Genomic DNA, 16,182 nt, shown 5'->3' on the forward strand with positions numbered 1-16,182 from the left:
AACAGTTAAATACTACTAGTCTCACTCATGGTAATTTTATACTTTTCCACCTACTTGTTTAATTGTGTGCAAGCTCTCCATGCATCTAATTCCTCAGAAAGCTGTTCAATTTTCAAAGGTACCGATACTTCCCGTCTTTTTAAAAGCTGACTGAAAAGGAATGCAAGTAATTAAAGTCCTAATTAATCCTAATAATGACAATTTTCTTAGAAACAAGACATGATAGACAGTAGTAAAATAAAACTATTTCCGATTGGATATGGAATAACTATGGAAATAAATTGATCCTTCACAATATACACTATATTAAGCTTCAATAATACTCATACAAGTTCTAGAAGTATAGCTTTATATTTAAATTTTATTTTAATTATCCCTATTTACACTTTATTTCATTTGCTGTATTTTTTTTAACTTGAGGCCACTCTATATTTCAAGGCTATATGTGGTTTTATTTCTTAATATTGTCAACTTTACTAAAATTAAGGATCCCTTTTGCCTGCACGTACCATATATGGTAAAAATGCAATTAGAGAAACATGGTTCAACACATACATTGGGACAGCCTTGTTTCACTTGCAGAAAGCAGTTTCAAAGCCCTTGCAGTGGGTGCCTTTTTTTATTTGTCAAAATATAATATACGTGGCAGTTACTACCTGACCTAACTCTGCCATCTTTCATTTGCTTTAGGATCCCTTAAAAATGTCCTGCTTAAGCATATAAATTGTTCACCTTGAGCAGGTAAGTGTCCAGTTTAAGATGGGCCAGAAACTAAAAACCAGTGAGTCTTGAAGATATTGGGCAATCCAAGAACAAAGCTTTGAGCGGTGTTGTTTTGTGGTTCTTTACATAATAAATAATTGAAAACTTTACAGCCATAAGTAAAAGTATCACAAACTGAGTCTCAAAGACTGCTTGTTACTATTCTAATAATATCCACATCAGAATAGCCCTTCTGTAAAAGCTTGTATTTGATCTTGTTATTTCTTTAGGTTCAGAAAAGAAAAAACCAAACCAACAACAAACAAATGCTCCTTTTCCTTTTCACCCATCCTCTCACCAAGTTTCAGACATGAGGATAGCTAAGAGGAAAGACATGTTTTCATTTTTTTGGGATGTGATGTGAAGAAGTGGGATGTATGGCATATGTCATAATAAAGACTGAGATTACTTAGAGTTAATGAAGACACAGTATTACCTTGTATACTCATATAGTGCAGGTACAATGCTGTTGTACTCTCTTCTGATAGCAAGTAAAGCACCAATGTAACCACACAAAATCAGTAACTCATTCCGAAACCTATAAATGAACAAGTATCAATCATGAAAAACAACAAGCATTTGGAAAAACATTAAACAAACTCATATTCATGTTATAATTTTAAAACCTAATTTATCCATCCACCTTTTGTGGAGAATATATGTTCACTGATTATGCTTACTTTCTGTGTCATGGACTTGTTTAAACAGACTGCATCTGCTTCATATTGATTTCCATCGTTAAATTTTAAATGACATTTATGACACAATTTTTAAGCACAATTAAATAGAGTTACACAAACAACATCACTCAGACCTTTTAATGTCATAGAATGTAAATGTAAATAAATGTAAATAAAACTGCCCCAAATATTAGTGTAGATTTCAGTTTCACCAAGTTTCCCCAACTTTTTTCTCCTTTTTGTTCTTCACACATATACTCGTGTAGGCACCTAGGCCTAGCTGCAACCATCCATCATAAAGGTGAACCAGTGCTATCCATCTATTTTAGAGTTAATTCTGAGTTAATTCTGACAGCTCAACGTTCCTTAATGCTTTGACATAAAAGCCCACATGATTTGTGATACCACTTCAGCAAACTGAAACCAGAGCTGATCAAGGTGAAGCTCCTCACATAAGACCAATATTGATTCATAGATTGTAAATGCTCCACAGAGAAAGCAGCAATAAAATATCTTTTTTTTTTTCTTGCTAAACCTTCATAGTTTGGGAGAATCCACATTCTGTTCTCCAGACTGGAAAAAAGCATGCTTGCTGGATTTTTTTTTTGTGTCCCTCCTCTGTTAAACAAAAAAATGATACTAACAGTGTGCACCTATATATATACAATCTGAAAGATTCCTTTAAGGAAAGTCCCACTTTTCTAAGTCAGGGAAAATATACTCACTCACTACACTTAGGCAACATTAACTGCTCAGTCCGTATGTAACTTAAAAGATCAAGATATGGAAAGACTGAATCTAAAGTCCAATCTGAGCCACAGAGTTGTTCTGTTGAAAAATAAAAAGAAAAATATCTCATAAGGAAAGTTATACAGACAACTTTTGCTTTAAAATTGTTCTTCATCCAACTACATACCTTTCACATACTGAATGCCAACAGGGAGAGCCTTTTCAGGTTCTGTGCTTAACAGATAGTACTTCATTGTTTCAAATACATCCCCATCTGCCTGAATTGTCTCTGCCACTCGCATACACTCTTCCACATCAGGAAGATTACACTGGAAAACAAACATTTTGCCAGAAAATGACTGAAATGTTCAAACACTTTTCTAAGATGCAGAGAAATACTGATGTTTGCACACAACAAGAAAAAATTCTCTCTGAAGGAGTCATTGAAAGACATACCTGCATATACTGCGCATTAAGAAAGTCATCTAGATCACAGCAGCACTGGAAAAGGCTCTGTAACTTTAATTTACACAGTACCAGTTTTCATTGCTAGTGTTTTTGTGAAGCTTTTACTACTGTTTAATAAATATGCAGTCTGAGTCACACCCTAAGGGAGAGCAACCAAAGCAGACCCTTCTGCTGCTGAAGAGGAAAGGGGACATTTATGGACATAACAGGCGCAAAACATAAAACAATTCAGACTACAGAAAGTTGATCTGCCAAAACATGATTAGGCTGCACATCTAGTAGGTTATAAATTGTACTGACACGTGATTCTGAAGATCATAAGGTACTTCAGAAAGTAACGTGTCAGGGAAAGAGTGCACTGAAGGATAGAAATTAAAAACTAAATTTATTGTACAATACTGAAGATAAAGTCAACAAAGATTAATAGAGGAGAAAAGAATATGTTACATATAAGATGTGAAAGTCAAATTCATCCTGTGGTTTTATATGGCCTTATGTTTTTTGAAATTAGTAAATGAATCAATACAAAACCTTATTAGATTCAGGTAAATTCTTTTACATTGTACCTTTTCATGCAGGTCATTTATCTCTGCTGTGCATCCAGGATAAAAAGCACATAGTTTCACTAACTGCAGTGTATTATCAGGAATCATCATAAGAAGATCAACTGCTAAATCCCTGCACAAACAAAAGATGACATATAGTTACTCTTGATGGTTTTTAATAGAGGGAAGCTATTTTCCCTTTACATTCCTAATAAAAGAAGAGATTGCTGAAAAAATACTATTTCCAGAGAAGTGCAGAAGCAAGCTCAGTATCTAAGAATATTTTTGTTCAATAAATGAGGCTTAATTATTCATCTTACTGGGAAGGTCATTCATTAATGTTCTGTTGCTTTAGCTGGTTGAATTAAATAGTTGTGCAATTCTTAAGCCTCAGAACCATCTCAAAGTGAAATGGAAGAATTTGTGAGCAGGGATGGGAAAGGAGAATAGGAACACTCCAATGTGAGATAAGAAAAGATGATAATGTGGTTCCGTGTCATGAAGCCATCCTCAAAATTCCAGGCTTCTAAAGCTTCATGACATCAACATAGGACATCTCTCAGTCATCCAGAATGGCCTGGTGCTCATGCGACACAGAAATCGAGAGATTATACGGGGAAAAATGTGATACCTATTTTTATCCCTCTCAAAGGAATACTGTTTGAGCAAAGTGACATTTCTTACATTTTCCTAAACTTTTTACCATTTGTTACCCTATCCTTCACACAACAAACAGAAGAAGGGAATGTATAATATTAGGAAATTATTTGGAAATTGTTCTGTTTAAGTTTTAAGAACTGCTTATTCTCTGACTCTTCTATTCAAGCAGACATCATTTCTCCGGTGAACCTTAAGATTGACTTGCCCCTTTGTAAGGCAAAAAATCTACTGATCACCTCTGGATTTTCAGAATGTGGTCCTTAGCTTAAAAATGTTCAAGTTAGCTATTATCCAATATTTGCAACTGCTTTCTATCTCACTTTCAAGTGTTAATAGCAATTAAAAATTAGGACACTTAGAGAAATTTGAAAAGCTTGTGACTTTACTAAGGGAAAAAAATAAGCTTAAACTTTCTCCAAAAAAGCAAAATACCTGTATCCAAGTGATGGGAAGCTAAAAGGAAGACATTGAAACAGTATTGAAAAAAAATTTGCAATTCTTTACAGAGAAAATATCTGATAGAAAATAAATAAACTACAGCAGCAAATCTATGGGTCAGGGCAACTGACTTCAACAGCAACAACAAAAAAAATAGCTTTCTATTTTATGCCTTTTGACAACATAAAGAAACTCATGCCAAAAGGTCTTTAGAAAATCTGTCATAATATTACTGTGCAACAGCTACTTTTCCAAGTTACAGAAGCATTCTTCCAGAATCTAGGATATTTCACAAGTTCTTAAGCAATATTCAAGATCACTTACTTATATGTACTAATCTTAATAAGCAATTTAAACATTTTTTAAGTTATTAGAAATTTTCTTGTCAAAAAACTGAAATCAAATATTCATTTGAAAAAAGGTACTTCAAAGAAGATAATGGCCTACAAGTTGTGCTACCTGGAATGATTTTTAAGAACCTAGAGATTCTAAGAAACTGGAATGATTTTTAAGAATTAAACTGAAAATACTGTTGGTATAAAGATCAAAACAAGGTGGCTAAGTCTGCAAATGCAGAATTCAGTATCTCTGGTAAAATATGACTAGCTTTTTGAATAGTAGAAAGCTGCTTTTGACAATATTTAGGTGTTAAATACAAACAAAAATGTGTCCTTAAACATTCACTCATTTTCTCAAGGCTTTAGATTTGAGAAAGTGCATGAATGTTTAGGGGGTTTTTGGTTTTGGTTTTTTTTTTTTTTTTTTTTTTTGCTTGATTTTATATTTTAGAGCATTTCTAAAAACAACCAACCAAAACCCAAGAAACATTCCACCATTCAGTAACTGATTTCTTTATTAATTCATCAGGATCCTTCTGGTACTCCTTTTGCTGTCTACAATAAAGTGCTTCACTACAGTGAAATGTTTCCAACTGATATATCCCTCAGCATAACTACCAGTAAATTTAAGAAGGGAGCCCTTCAAATATCAGAGACCCTTGAACTCCACCTTCCCTATACATGATCTTATGAGTGCAGTTAACTAAAGGGATTATGCTGTGTGAAAATCCCTTTATTACAAAACAAAGAGATTCATGAATCTCTGATCTTTTCCTACAGAATATAAAAAATATGCTGCAAGGCTGAAAATCAGAATCCAGGATTGCAAGGTGTTCAGCACAGTGTGTGAAACCCATTGAAAAGTCCAGATATATACTTGGGCAATATGCAGTACATCACTTTAAAATTTTATCATGTACAGACTTTATCACCACGTAGACTTCAGTGTACACATGCTATAAGCTTACAGCACCTTTATGGACATACACATAGATGCCATACCATTATAAGCAGTAATTACAGCCCTGAGATCAGAACAAGCTTTTGTTATGAACTGGAAAAAATATGCACTGTTTCTTTAACTCCAGTAATTCCTATTGGAGGCTACATAAAAATCACCCTTAACAATGAAAGAGCTTCAGAAACCTTAAAAGCTGCAGATGGAGTTGCCAAAACAACTCTATTAAGATTGGTGCAATGCAGACATGCTAAACCACTGCAAAACGAAAGCAGCAAGTCACCAGTTTCTTATTTTATCTTTTTCTACAATGCTTCATTGTCTAATGAAAGCTAAATATTCTAACGTTCTAATCTCCTCTCTAAGGCAGAGGAGTTCCACTATGTTTCTCTCTAAATACATTAGCAAATACTAACTGTAGAAGAAAAACTGATCCTTAACAGTTTATGTACACATTTTTTGTGAAATGTTAATTACAAACCAGTTATACAGCTGCCAAATACACCTTAGAAAGGTTTCCTGCTTTTTCATTGTTAGACAGAAAAACAAGAAGCTGATTTTTTCAAAGTAAAACCACTACAATGAGGAAAAGAAAATTTGCCACAGAAGCCTTCCCCTATATGCAAGAGAGAAGTTACTCCTGTGCAACTAAACAGCAATCTTGTTTCATCCTTAAATCATTGCAGTCGTCTTGTGTTCCTAATACCAATAGAAGATAATTCCTCAGACTCATAGTTTTATATTTTTCAATCAACTACTTAAAAATCACTTCATATATCCTACTTGAGCTGTTCCTTTTGACTTTTTAACTCAGTTCCAGCCTCACTTTTTTTGAAGCAGTTCTTTTTACTCAGTAAAAACTAGGACTTCATAAGCTACCTATTGCCCAAGTATCTAGGGTGTTTTTTTCAGTGGGTTTTATACTCTGACAATGACTCCTCTCTCATTTACAATGCATACAGAATATATTTTGAGATTAAAGCAGAATATTTGCATGCCCTGTACTTCAAAGGTCTAATACAGCAATTCTTATTCAAGCAGCAATTTTTATTCTTCCATCCCATTGTGATTTAATCTCTACAAAAGTTTCACAATGACACACCTTGATTGCTTTGTCACGCAGAAAATTAAAAAAAATCTTTGGATTAAGAAATTCTTACCATGTTATTACTGTCATACATTTTCTTGCTAGTAATTCTAGGGCATAATGTGTTGCTGGTGCTGCACTTTCTCCCAAGACAGTACCCACACTGATTGCCAGCTCCAGTTCATTTCCACGAATCAGGTTTGCCATCGCAAGCTTGCTCAATGAAAAAATTATATCATTAAAGGACAGAAGCAGTTTTGGCCATTCATCATGTTGAGCATAGGACATTCACTTATGACACTTTTTACAGATGGACAAAATATGCAATAGTTAAACCAAATTTTATATATTTTGGGTCTCTTGAATGAGTAAATAACTGTGCACCATATGTCAATGTGCTTTTAAACAACCAAATAGATTTCCTTTAGCAGTATCTTCCTTTATTCAGCTGAAGAGATCACATAAATACAATACCTAAAATGCATGCTAGGAATTCGATCTAATCTTAAGGACACTAGCATTCAGAGATTATATTTCCCCCTCTCTTTCAATGAAAGGAGACTCAAAACCCCCAGAAAACAGGAAGGATTGTCCTGTTCTTACTCTTTCTGAGCACAGTTACTGATAGGCACAGCAGAATGTCAAACCCTATGAGACTACACAATAACTTCAAATATGCCTGTTTAGAAATATAGGAATTTACTGATTCTCAATTTCTCTTTGGGAAGAAATTATATTTTTTGGGGGGGATAGAGGAGGAAAAACATGTTAAGCTAACAACAACAAAATCCAGCTAAAATGAGGAAAAGAAACAATTTGTAAAACTACAAGCAAATAAAAACCATAATAAAATGTTTCCTACATGTCAGTTCTATTTTTTGTACGGAGGCGTGGGGTTTTCTTTTCCTATTTACTTCTTCATTTAGACTGCAAATTCTTCAAGGTGGATGATTGCACCTTCTTTAGCACAATAACTTCCAGTTTTGAATGGGTATTTTGGGTCACCATAAACAGTAACACTTAGATGTATATATCCAAGGTACTTAAGTATCTTACCTTGTCTAATATAACAAGATATTGTAAATAAAATTCAGCAGCAACATGCTACCTTCTGTGCATGAGAGAGACCTTGAATTTAATAGAATCAAGGGAGTTCTGCTACTAACTTTAATACTATAACTATCTAACTTTGCATAAGTATAGAAAAATCAAATGCCAAATACCATTTTAGAATATGATACATACATTTTAAAACATGTGTAGAGATGTAAAAAGGAAGTAAATATTCTTTTTCATTGTTAAAGAAAAAAAAATTACCTCTATATTTTCGACAGCCAAATGACAACATGCTGCAAGCACTGCACGACCATCCTGGAAATACCAATCTGCCAGTTCTTTACTGACCTTCTGCAGGAGACTGCAAGAACAAAAAAGAAATTCTACAAGGTCACTTTAAGGTTGGAGTGCCTTGGGTCTTGATTTATGTAATTCACCACATTTGCTTCTGTACCATAAATGTTGCTATATTTGGCTCACAGATAATGACACTACTAGCTTGAAAAATGCAATCTGTTTGAGCTTTATCCACTACTTATGTTGGTACATACTAAGGTGGGTCAGTTTCCCAAAGTTTACATCAGTAGGAAATGTCTCTTCAGATTGACAGAAGGAAAATCAAATACCTGGATATCCAATCTGTACCTGTAAACTCTGCACTAGTACTTCTCTAATTGCTCAAAAACTGCTTATGTAAATGAAGTAACTACACAGCCTCCAAACTGTTTTTCTTTAACTACAACTATAACTTGATAATTTAATTCAGGTTTTTGAGTGCTGTTCTGGGTGCATATTTGTGGCAAGGTGCATATTTGTGGTTTTTTTTTTAATGGACATGGACAATGAGAATCATAAAATGGCTCATGTTGGAAGGAACCTTAAAGATCATTCTGTTCCAAGCCGCCTGCCATGGGCAGGGATGTCTTCCCCTAGACTGGGTTACTCAGGGCCTCTTCCAACCTGATCTTGAACACTTCCAGAGATGGGGCAGCCACAGCTTCTCGGGGCAACCTGTTGCAGTGCCTCAGAGTAAAGGATTTTTTCCTAATATCTAATCTAAACCTACTCTCTCAGTTTGATTTTTATTTTACATTACCAGAACCTTCACTTATGACAAAGAGCAAAGCTTCAGGAGGAGATTGTGTGTAATAACAGGGGATCACAAATACTTGTTAATGCTAAATCTTACTCACCAAAAGTTCTCAGTTAATATGCTATATATTTTAGTGCACAGGAATGCATCTTACATATTAAGCAAGAGAAAAGGACATTTATAATTATAATGCACACATATGAAAAATCCATTTTGTGCCAGGAGGCACAACAGGGAAATAAGTGTAGCATCAGGTAGTTAGTAACTCCACTAAGTACTACAAGATGCAATATTTTGTGGAACACTACATTGCTGATGCCAAATTAAACCACTCTGCTTTATCACCCTTAATGACTTTACACTCTGCAGTAAAATGAGTTTTATAGTTATATACTAGAACAACTTACTCATTATAATCATCTGCATTGTTTCCAGCAGAATTTGAAGTTCCACTTGTTGTGGAGAGTGTCAACATCTGTATATTTCCTTCACAAGCTGCCTGGAAGTGAATAAAATATAGATTAATTAATGCAGAATTCAAACTGAAGATGAAATGAAATTTTTCAATAACAATAAAAATAATCTAAGATACATAAAAATCATTCTAAAGCCCAGTTATAAAAAAGAAAATATTTTACTGTATAAACTAATTAACTTAGTCATAGCTAAATCTTAGTCTAGTTTTATCTAGCCATACAAGAATTCTACTGAAGCAAGAGACTTCTTCCTTCCTATGCACTGGTGCAGGATTCTTCAGCATTTGGATATAATGGATGGTGAAGGCTACAACCTTGATTTTTACACCCCAAGTAGCAAGCAGCTCTGAGGGAAGGATGAAGTCCATAGATACTGCTCAGCAGGTAAACCAGCAAATCTGGAAAGATTTGGCATATAGTGGCTTAAGGTGAACTTTTCTTTGTATCTTACAATAATTTATTTCTAACATTAAATACAAAGAGATGAGTGTGGGTTAAAATGAAATCAGTTGACAAAGTGGTGGTTGGTAAAGGGATGGACTCAGTGATCTCAGAGATATTTTCCAACCTAATTGATTCTGTGAATTTCTTGAAATTCTTTCACATGCTTGAAGATGTAGCTGGGACAACAGCATTAAACCTCAAGGCCCAGTTACAAAGGAAGGTAAATCCTGGCATTTTGTCACTTTACTCATTATTATCTTATTAAACCTTTGAGACAGATTATTCTATGAATTGTGGTAGCTCTGCAATACCTCTCTTACATGAAAAATTAAGATCTTTCTGGAGCTTTAACTTGCTTTGAAGTTCAAACACTATAGTTTGAACTATAGTTCAAAACAATATAAGCATGTGTCAAAGCTACATTCTGTACATTATTTAGCTAAAACCTACAGATGATTTCTCAGTAGAAATTAATGAGAAATCAAATCCTACATGAATTTGATGTTAAGGACAATACCAGCTGTTTAAAATCAGGTTCCATTTCAATTGAAATTGAACACATTGGTTTACATTATGGTCATTTGTTGCAGTTTAGCAGAATCAGGCTTTAAATCTGTAAACGTGAGGTACCTCCTTCTTGTGATTTCTGTAAAAAAACTGGTCAATACCATATGAAAGTAAAGACTAGGGCATCATTATTCAGCTATTTTGCCTTTTAAATGTGCATGTCACATTCTGACTTAAAAGCTAAGAGATAAATACATCTCCCACACTGGTATATATGTATAGTTATACCTGTGCAACAAGTAGAGCCTCTTTAAGCTGACCTCTTGAAGTAAAGAATGAAACCAGTTTCTTCACATCTCCAATAGCTATACAGTATGGGATGACATCATCATTTTCTTCCTGAATTAACTGATCAGCTCTCCTAATTAAACAAATTAATAAATAAACAAGAAGGAACCATATATATGAACAATCACTTAAGCCAACTACATGGCGTAGGTGTTAGATGAAGCCAAATAAAGTTCACTGAAACCCATCTGCCTTTCCAGATTTACAAAGTGTGAATACTGCACTGAAAGAGTTTATAAAGTTGCAATTTATTTTCAACCCTTTGATTCTTGTACACAAGATTATTGAAATTCTCCACAGTTCTATCTCAAAGCTTACTGAACAAAAAGTAACATCACTAGAATGCTGGAACAAAAGACAACTGTATCTAGTAATAGTATCCATCCTTCCTACTTGTCTGAGTCCTGTTATGAACTGAAGCTACAATTTGCCATCATATTTTAGTTAACTTACCTTTGCATTAACTTCCTCCAATATTTCATTGATACACCAGGTGCAACTGAGAGAGCTTTGTCCCACTAGAAGAAAGCAATAATACATTTAACATGATAATTTCCATTTGAGAAGCAGCCATATTTTAAACTAGTGTAACTTTTCTTCCATTAAAAACATATTTGTCAAAGTTAAATAAGGAATGAGTTATGGTTTAGACTGCATATGTTAAAAATAAGTGGAACAAGATTATTTTTCTGGGGACTTGTGACCCATTCATTGCTTCCCCATCTTTGCTAGGGTTGCTGTTTTTTCAGAAACTTCAATAAGTTTTATTCTTCAATAGTGTTCTGATATTTTACCTCTCCAAGTTCTACCATTAGCTCACAATATCGTTGAATTTGTCCTAATCTTAAATGTATTTCTGCAGCTTCTTTGAGTCTTTCCTCTTTGCTGGGTGCACCAATACCACCTCCAAATTTAGACATCTTTACTGTTGTCAGTTCTTGTGCCTTGGACTGAGGGAAAAAAAAAAAAAAGATTTAGAAGTTTTCTGTGATGAAAAAAAATTTCCTTAAGAATGAACTATTGGTAAATATTACAGCAGAATATAATGGTTATAATTTAAGAAAAACATTAGCAAAAAGGCTAATTAAAAGAGATTTCAATGAGATTACAGTGAACTATATTTACATTGTTAAAGTAAATGTGTTAATGTTTTATTGTGCATATACATTTTCATTTATTATCTTCCTATAATAACTTATTTATTCTCATATATAATGGTAATTCATCCAGATGTCCCTCATAAAAATCTTGATATTTTGAAACTAAAAAAAAAACTATTTGTGAACATAAACCATAGAGAGCTGAAAATTGTACGTGTTACCATTATAATGATGTCCACACAAAGAAATAACAAAGACAGTAGGCTTAACTGGTAGACAACAAGTTCTGTGATCTGATCTGTCATGCCCCAGTAACCTTATAGCCAAGAAATTATTTATATTCCCAACTTCTGCAATTTTTATATTAGTTGCGAAGACAAGACTTAATTTCTTTATCTGGCAGAGCCTGAGAAACAAGCTGCAACAGAATTATATGTACAGGGAAAAAAAACCAAACAAAACAAAGGGAGATTCCCATTTCAAGAATTCTCAGTTGAATTCTATCTTCAATGCACAATGGTGGCATTGGGCTATTCATGACTTTGCAGAACTGTATATGGAAGATGGAGAATGAATTTTGAACATTCTTCCCCAAAGTAAACTGCCACGTAGACCAATGGCAGCTCTCAAGAATCTGGTTTTTTAAAAAAACGTACTACATTTTTTTTATCTCAGCACCTCTATACTTTTTATTATTTTCATGCTAAAGTCATCAATGCATCCTCTGTTTACTAAGACCAGAAAAACCAGAGCTGCTATACATCATTACTTCATCCTGAAATGTATAGGTGCTGCAGTGCCATTATTTAGTTTCCTAAGGAAAAGAGAATATTAGCAGTCCTTAATAAGCAGGCAGCATTACCCTACCCCATACTTTCTCTTAAAGATTTCAAACACCGATTTTGAGTCAGCAAGAAGGGGAAAAAATGCTTTTAATTAATGTGAACACTTAATTCAGGTCCACAGAATGACCAGCAATTACTGTAGTTACTCTAGGTCACTGGAGTTATAAATGCATGAAATAATTTTGCAGGGGTAAACAGACTGCTGGCACTGCACAAGTCAAGATTTAATGTCTTCTCAGGCCAACTGGCTGAGAAAATTGGTTTTTTGGACACATGGAGACACAAACAGAGCTTCATAGGATTTGCAGAGCAGCTGCTATTATTACAGTTAACAACACTACTAAACTTTAATCACTTGAGAGTGACAAGGAACATAGGACACTCTAAAAAAGCCTGTGATTTTACAGCAAACAACAGGTGATACCTGGCAAGTATTAGCCCTGGGGCTGGCAAGTGCATTTCCTGATCCATACCAGTAGATCATCTTTCCTCTATTTACAATCCAGTTATTGGAGTATGGGATTCTTCAGTACTCCTAAGAACTTCCTGACAGAATGATGAATCTTCATATTCTACACAAACTGGGTATCTCTTTGCATATTCATAAATGCAGCTACTAATTAATTTATGGCTTAGCACTTGAATTTCCCTTTCTCATCCAAGTCATTCTTAAGCTGTGTATCTGTATTAAGGACAGTTTCTTGCCATTCCTTCTTACAGAGAGCTACAGAACATATTTCTGATGAGTCTCCCCCGTTTTCAGACATGAATTCCCGTCTTTACATCTGAACATAGCTGCACACTTCATGTTTATACAAACAAATAATTTGAATTTACTGAACATAAAAGTACAGTGTATATAATAGGCAAGACAAATCACTTCATAGCTGAAACTGTAGTGATGATTGTTTGCAATTGATTTTGTTTTGAAATTGCTTTTCTAGTTAATAACTACAACCTAGCATTTTAACACTGAGTATGCATGAAGTCACACAGACTCAGCTGAATGCAATTGTAACAGACAAGTATTGCAGTGAAGAACTGGTATTGCACAAATATCTTTGGATATGAAGTTGTGACCCTTTGTAAAGCGTTGAATGTTATTTTTAAATAGTGAAATACTACATGGACTAACAACCACTTTCACATACTCTTTGTGCTTCACTTACCAGTCTAAATCTAATGAGGTGTTTCATATGCATAATTCCTTTGCAGTAGTTTTGTGGAAGCAAACTGTCATCCTGTCCCTTTATTACAGCAACCAAATCCCACAAATTTTTGCTGCCTCCTGGAGGCTAAAATTGTTAGGGAAGAAGAGTTTTATTACAGTTATGTTCAAGAGAGAAACTTGAACTTATAAAGATATTGGAAAACATTTGTCAGTCAACTCCAAGAAATACAATTTCAGACAATTCCAATATTAGAACCTTTATTATGAAAACATGAGTTAGTTCAAGAGACTACCAGTCCTTCAGTCTTCTTGAAGGCTGTAAAGATACAGTGAGATCCATGAACCTATTTGGTTATGTGTGGACATAGCTGAGGGCTCACCATTAGTTTTCCCTTTTCCTCTCAAATACACGCAAGCTATCTTGTGTCTACTGCTGGCACAAACCAACAGTCAGCTGCTGCCATGCAGGAGCTGACCCAGGACTTCCTTACTACTTTCTGTAAAGCAAAGGCATGGGCCAGGTAGAAAAGAACTTCAGGGCTTGACTGTCACAACCTGGTTTACTATCTTAATATTAAATCTTAAAATAGACACGTATAGTATAACGGTATATGAACAAAATATTGTTTTAAAATAAATTTTAAGCATTTCTATTGGTCTAGCCTTTGAATCAATCCTTCTGTAGAAACAGGACAACAGTTTAACACTGAATGAAGTCTGGAAGAGAGTGAGTATTCAAAAGCTTAAAAAAGTCATTAAACCTTTGATCTAAAGAAGCTTTTCTAAGAATAACAGGATCACAAGTTTAGAAGTCAAATTATTTCTGAGCTGGGAAAAAGTATAAAATCCTACTAAGGAAACCTCAACCACCCAACTTCCCTCCCTGCTTCCCCCCCTGTCTCTCCCCAAAAAAATAATAAAAGAGACTACTCTCTCTTTTTTCTCTCCCCTAAATCTCTTATCAGATTCCTCACAGTTTAGCACAATACCTCCTTTTCTGGAGTCAAAAAGCACTGCCCATACCTGATCAAAAAAGCTTTTGTTCTTGGAAAATTCTAGTATTCTTAAAACAGTTTTACTGTCAAATCAACAAGGGAAATCAAAATTTATAACTAATAAAAAACTAAGAATTCCATAAATATATTTTTAACAAAAGAGAAAATGTCTCATTTTGAAATTGAGAAAGATTGTTTCATCATTTCTCCGTTATCCACTTCAATTTAGGTAGAACTCAAACCAAATACTTTGGATGAACTAGGTCTTTTTAGAACAGTGTTTTGATTTAAATTACAACAGTATTGGACACAAGTTTCAGTAGTAGTAGAACCTGTAGTTCCAAGTAATTTTGTCTTTGCTGTACCTCAAGTACAGCTTCTATTCAGGTAAGAACTCAAAGGAACCCATAGTTTTTAACTCATTTGCACTGAGAAGCTGCAGCAATTTATAGAAAATATTACTATGCAATGGAGAAAAGGCAGTAGATGGATACTGAGGCACAGGTCATCTGGATCTACAGTTCCTAAAACATAAAAAGCAGTTTGGGGACAGACACAGGGCAGTTAAAAACTTGTCAGTAATGAAGGTGTTCTTTTAATAAAAACTCTAATGCAGTTTGATTAAGCACATAATTTCATTTTCTTCAATAGCAAATTGCTGTCAAATTAACCTTTCCTATAGAAAATTATATTATTTCACTAATTTAACTTTGCAGAAAGCTGATTTGTTTTTTGCAAAGCTAAATTAGTGAAATTTGTTTTTCACAACTGACAAACAATTAAATCATGGACACTTTTATATGCTGACCTGGTCAGAAATAAACTTATTTCTGTCTATTTTCTAAGCTCCCTTCAAGAAAGAGAGAAAAAAATGGTAGAGAAAAAAGAAATCTCAATTTTAGATTCTGACTTCAGAAAAGAAAGTCATGTGCATTAACAACATCCCTAATTTGGCAGAATACTTACTGAAAAAAATTCTGAAAACCACCTTAGTTTTTTTCCTTGAAGACTTCCTGACAATTTTTCCAATTCTTGTTTAATATCCCTGGAAACTTTACCACACAGCAAAGGAGGAGCTCCAGACTCCACGGCGCGATCTAACACACACAAAGATTTATATATGAAATTAAAATACAAAACAACCAAAGGAATAGGAATATTAACATAAAGAAAATTAAAACAATGGCTTATACAATTTGCTTACCTGTATTGCCGATAATATCATCCCAACATCTGTCTGTTATGATATTTATTTGTAGAGGGTTTATAAGAGGTGTCAATGACCAGAGTCTCACAGTGGAATCACGAGAGCAAGATGCCATCGTAAATGGACGACTAGGATGACACGTTAATCCTAGTACAGGGGATATTTTAAAATGTAGTGAAATAAGTTTATGTAATAACCTGTTTGATTAAATTACTTTATAAATTTCAAACCCTATTAGAATGCATTTCAATACAGAAATAAAACAAAATTTAAAA

General features: G+C 34.2%; 1 protein-coding gene across 8 annotated transcripts in view; it reads right to left on the bottom strand.

Moving 5' to 3' along the window:
- WDR17 (WD repeat domain 17) overlaps positions 1 to 16,182 on the bottom strand; it is a 56,235-nt gene that overhangs the window by 4,481 nt on the left and 35,572 nt on the right. For 6 of the 8 annotated variants that reach the window (XM_054296073.1, XM_054296072.1, XM_054296071.1 and 3 more), the window contains 15 exons: positions 15,905 to 16,054; positions 15,667 to 15,797; positions 13,704 to 13,829; positions 11,384 to 11,539; positions 11,043 to 11,107; positions 10,530 to 10,662; positions 9,222 to 9,313; positions 7,983 to 8,082; positions 6,739 to 6,878; positions 4,277 to 4,297; positions 3,206 to 3,317; positions 2,359 to 2,500; positions 2,168 to 2,270; positions 1,199 to 1,300; positions 55 to 150 (listed from right to left, as the gene is read on the bottom strand). In XM_054296073.1, the coding sequence (XP_054152048.1) occupies positions 55 to 150; positions 1,199 to 1,300; positions 2,168 to 2,270; positions 2,359 to 2,500; positions 3,206 to 3,317; positions 4,277 to 4,297; positions 6,739 to 6,878; positions 7,983 to 8,082; positions 9,222 to 9,313; positions 10,530 to 10,662; positions 11,043 to 11,107; positions 11,384 to 11,539; positions 13,704 to 13,829; positions 15,667 to 15,797; positions 15,905 to 16,054 (1,669 nt within the window). The remainder of the gene's footprint in view (positions 1 to 54; positions 151 to 1,198; positions 1,301 to 2,167; positions 2,271 to 2,358; positions 2,501 to 3,205; positions 3,318 to 4,276; positions 4,298 to 6,738; positions 6,879 to 7,982; positions 8,083 to 9,221; positions 9,314 to 10,529; positions 10,663 to 11,042; positions 11,108 to 11,383; positions 11,540 to 13,703; positions 13,830 to 15,666; positions 15,798 to 15,904; positions 16,055 to 16,182) is intronic. The other 2 variants (XM_054296074.1, XM_054296069.1) reach the window with 2 other exon arrangements.

This window comes from Melozone crissalis, unplaced genomic scaffold, assembly GCF_028551555.1.
Source record: "Melozone crissalis strain CALT ecotype California unplaced genomic scaffold, PUWL_Pcris_2 ptg000006l_1, whole genome shotgun sequence".
Classification (NCBI taxonomy): domain Eukaryota; kingdom Metazoa; phylum Chordata; class Aves; order Passeriformes; family Passerellidae; genus Melozone; species Melozone crissalis.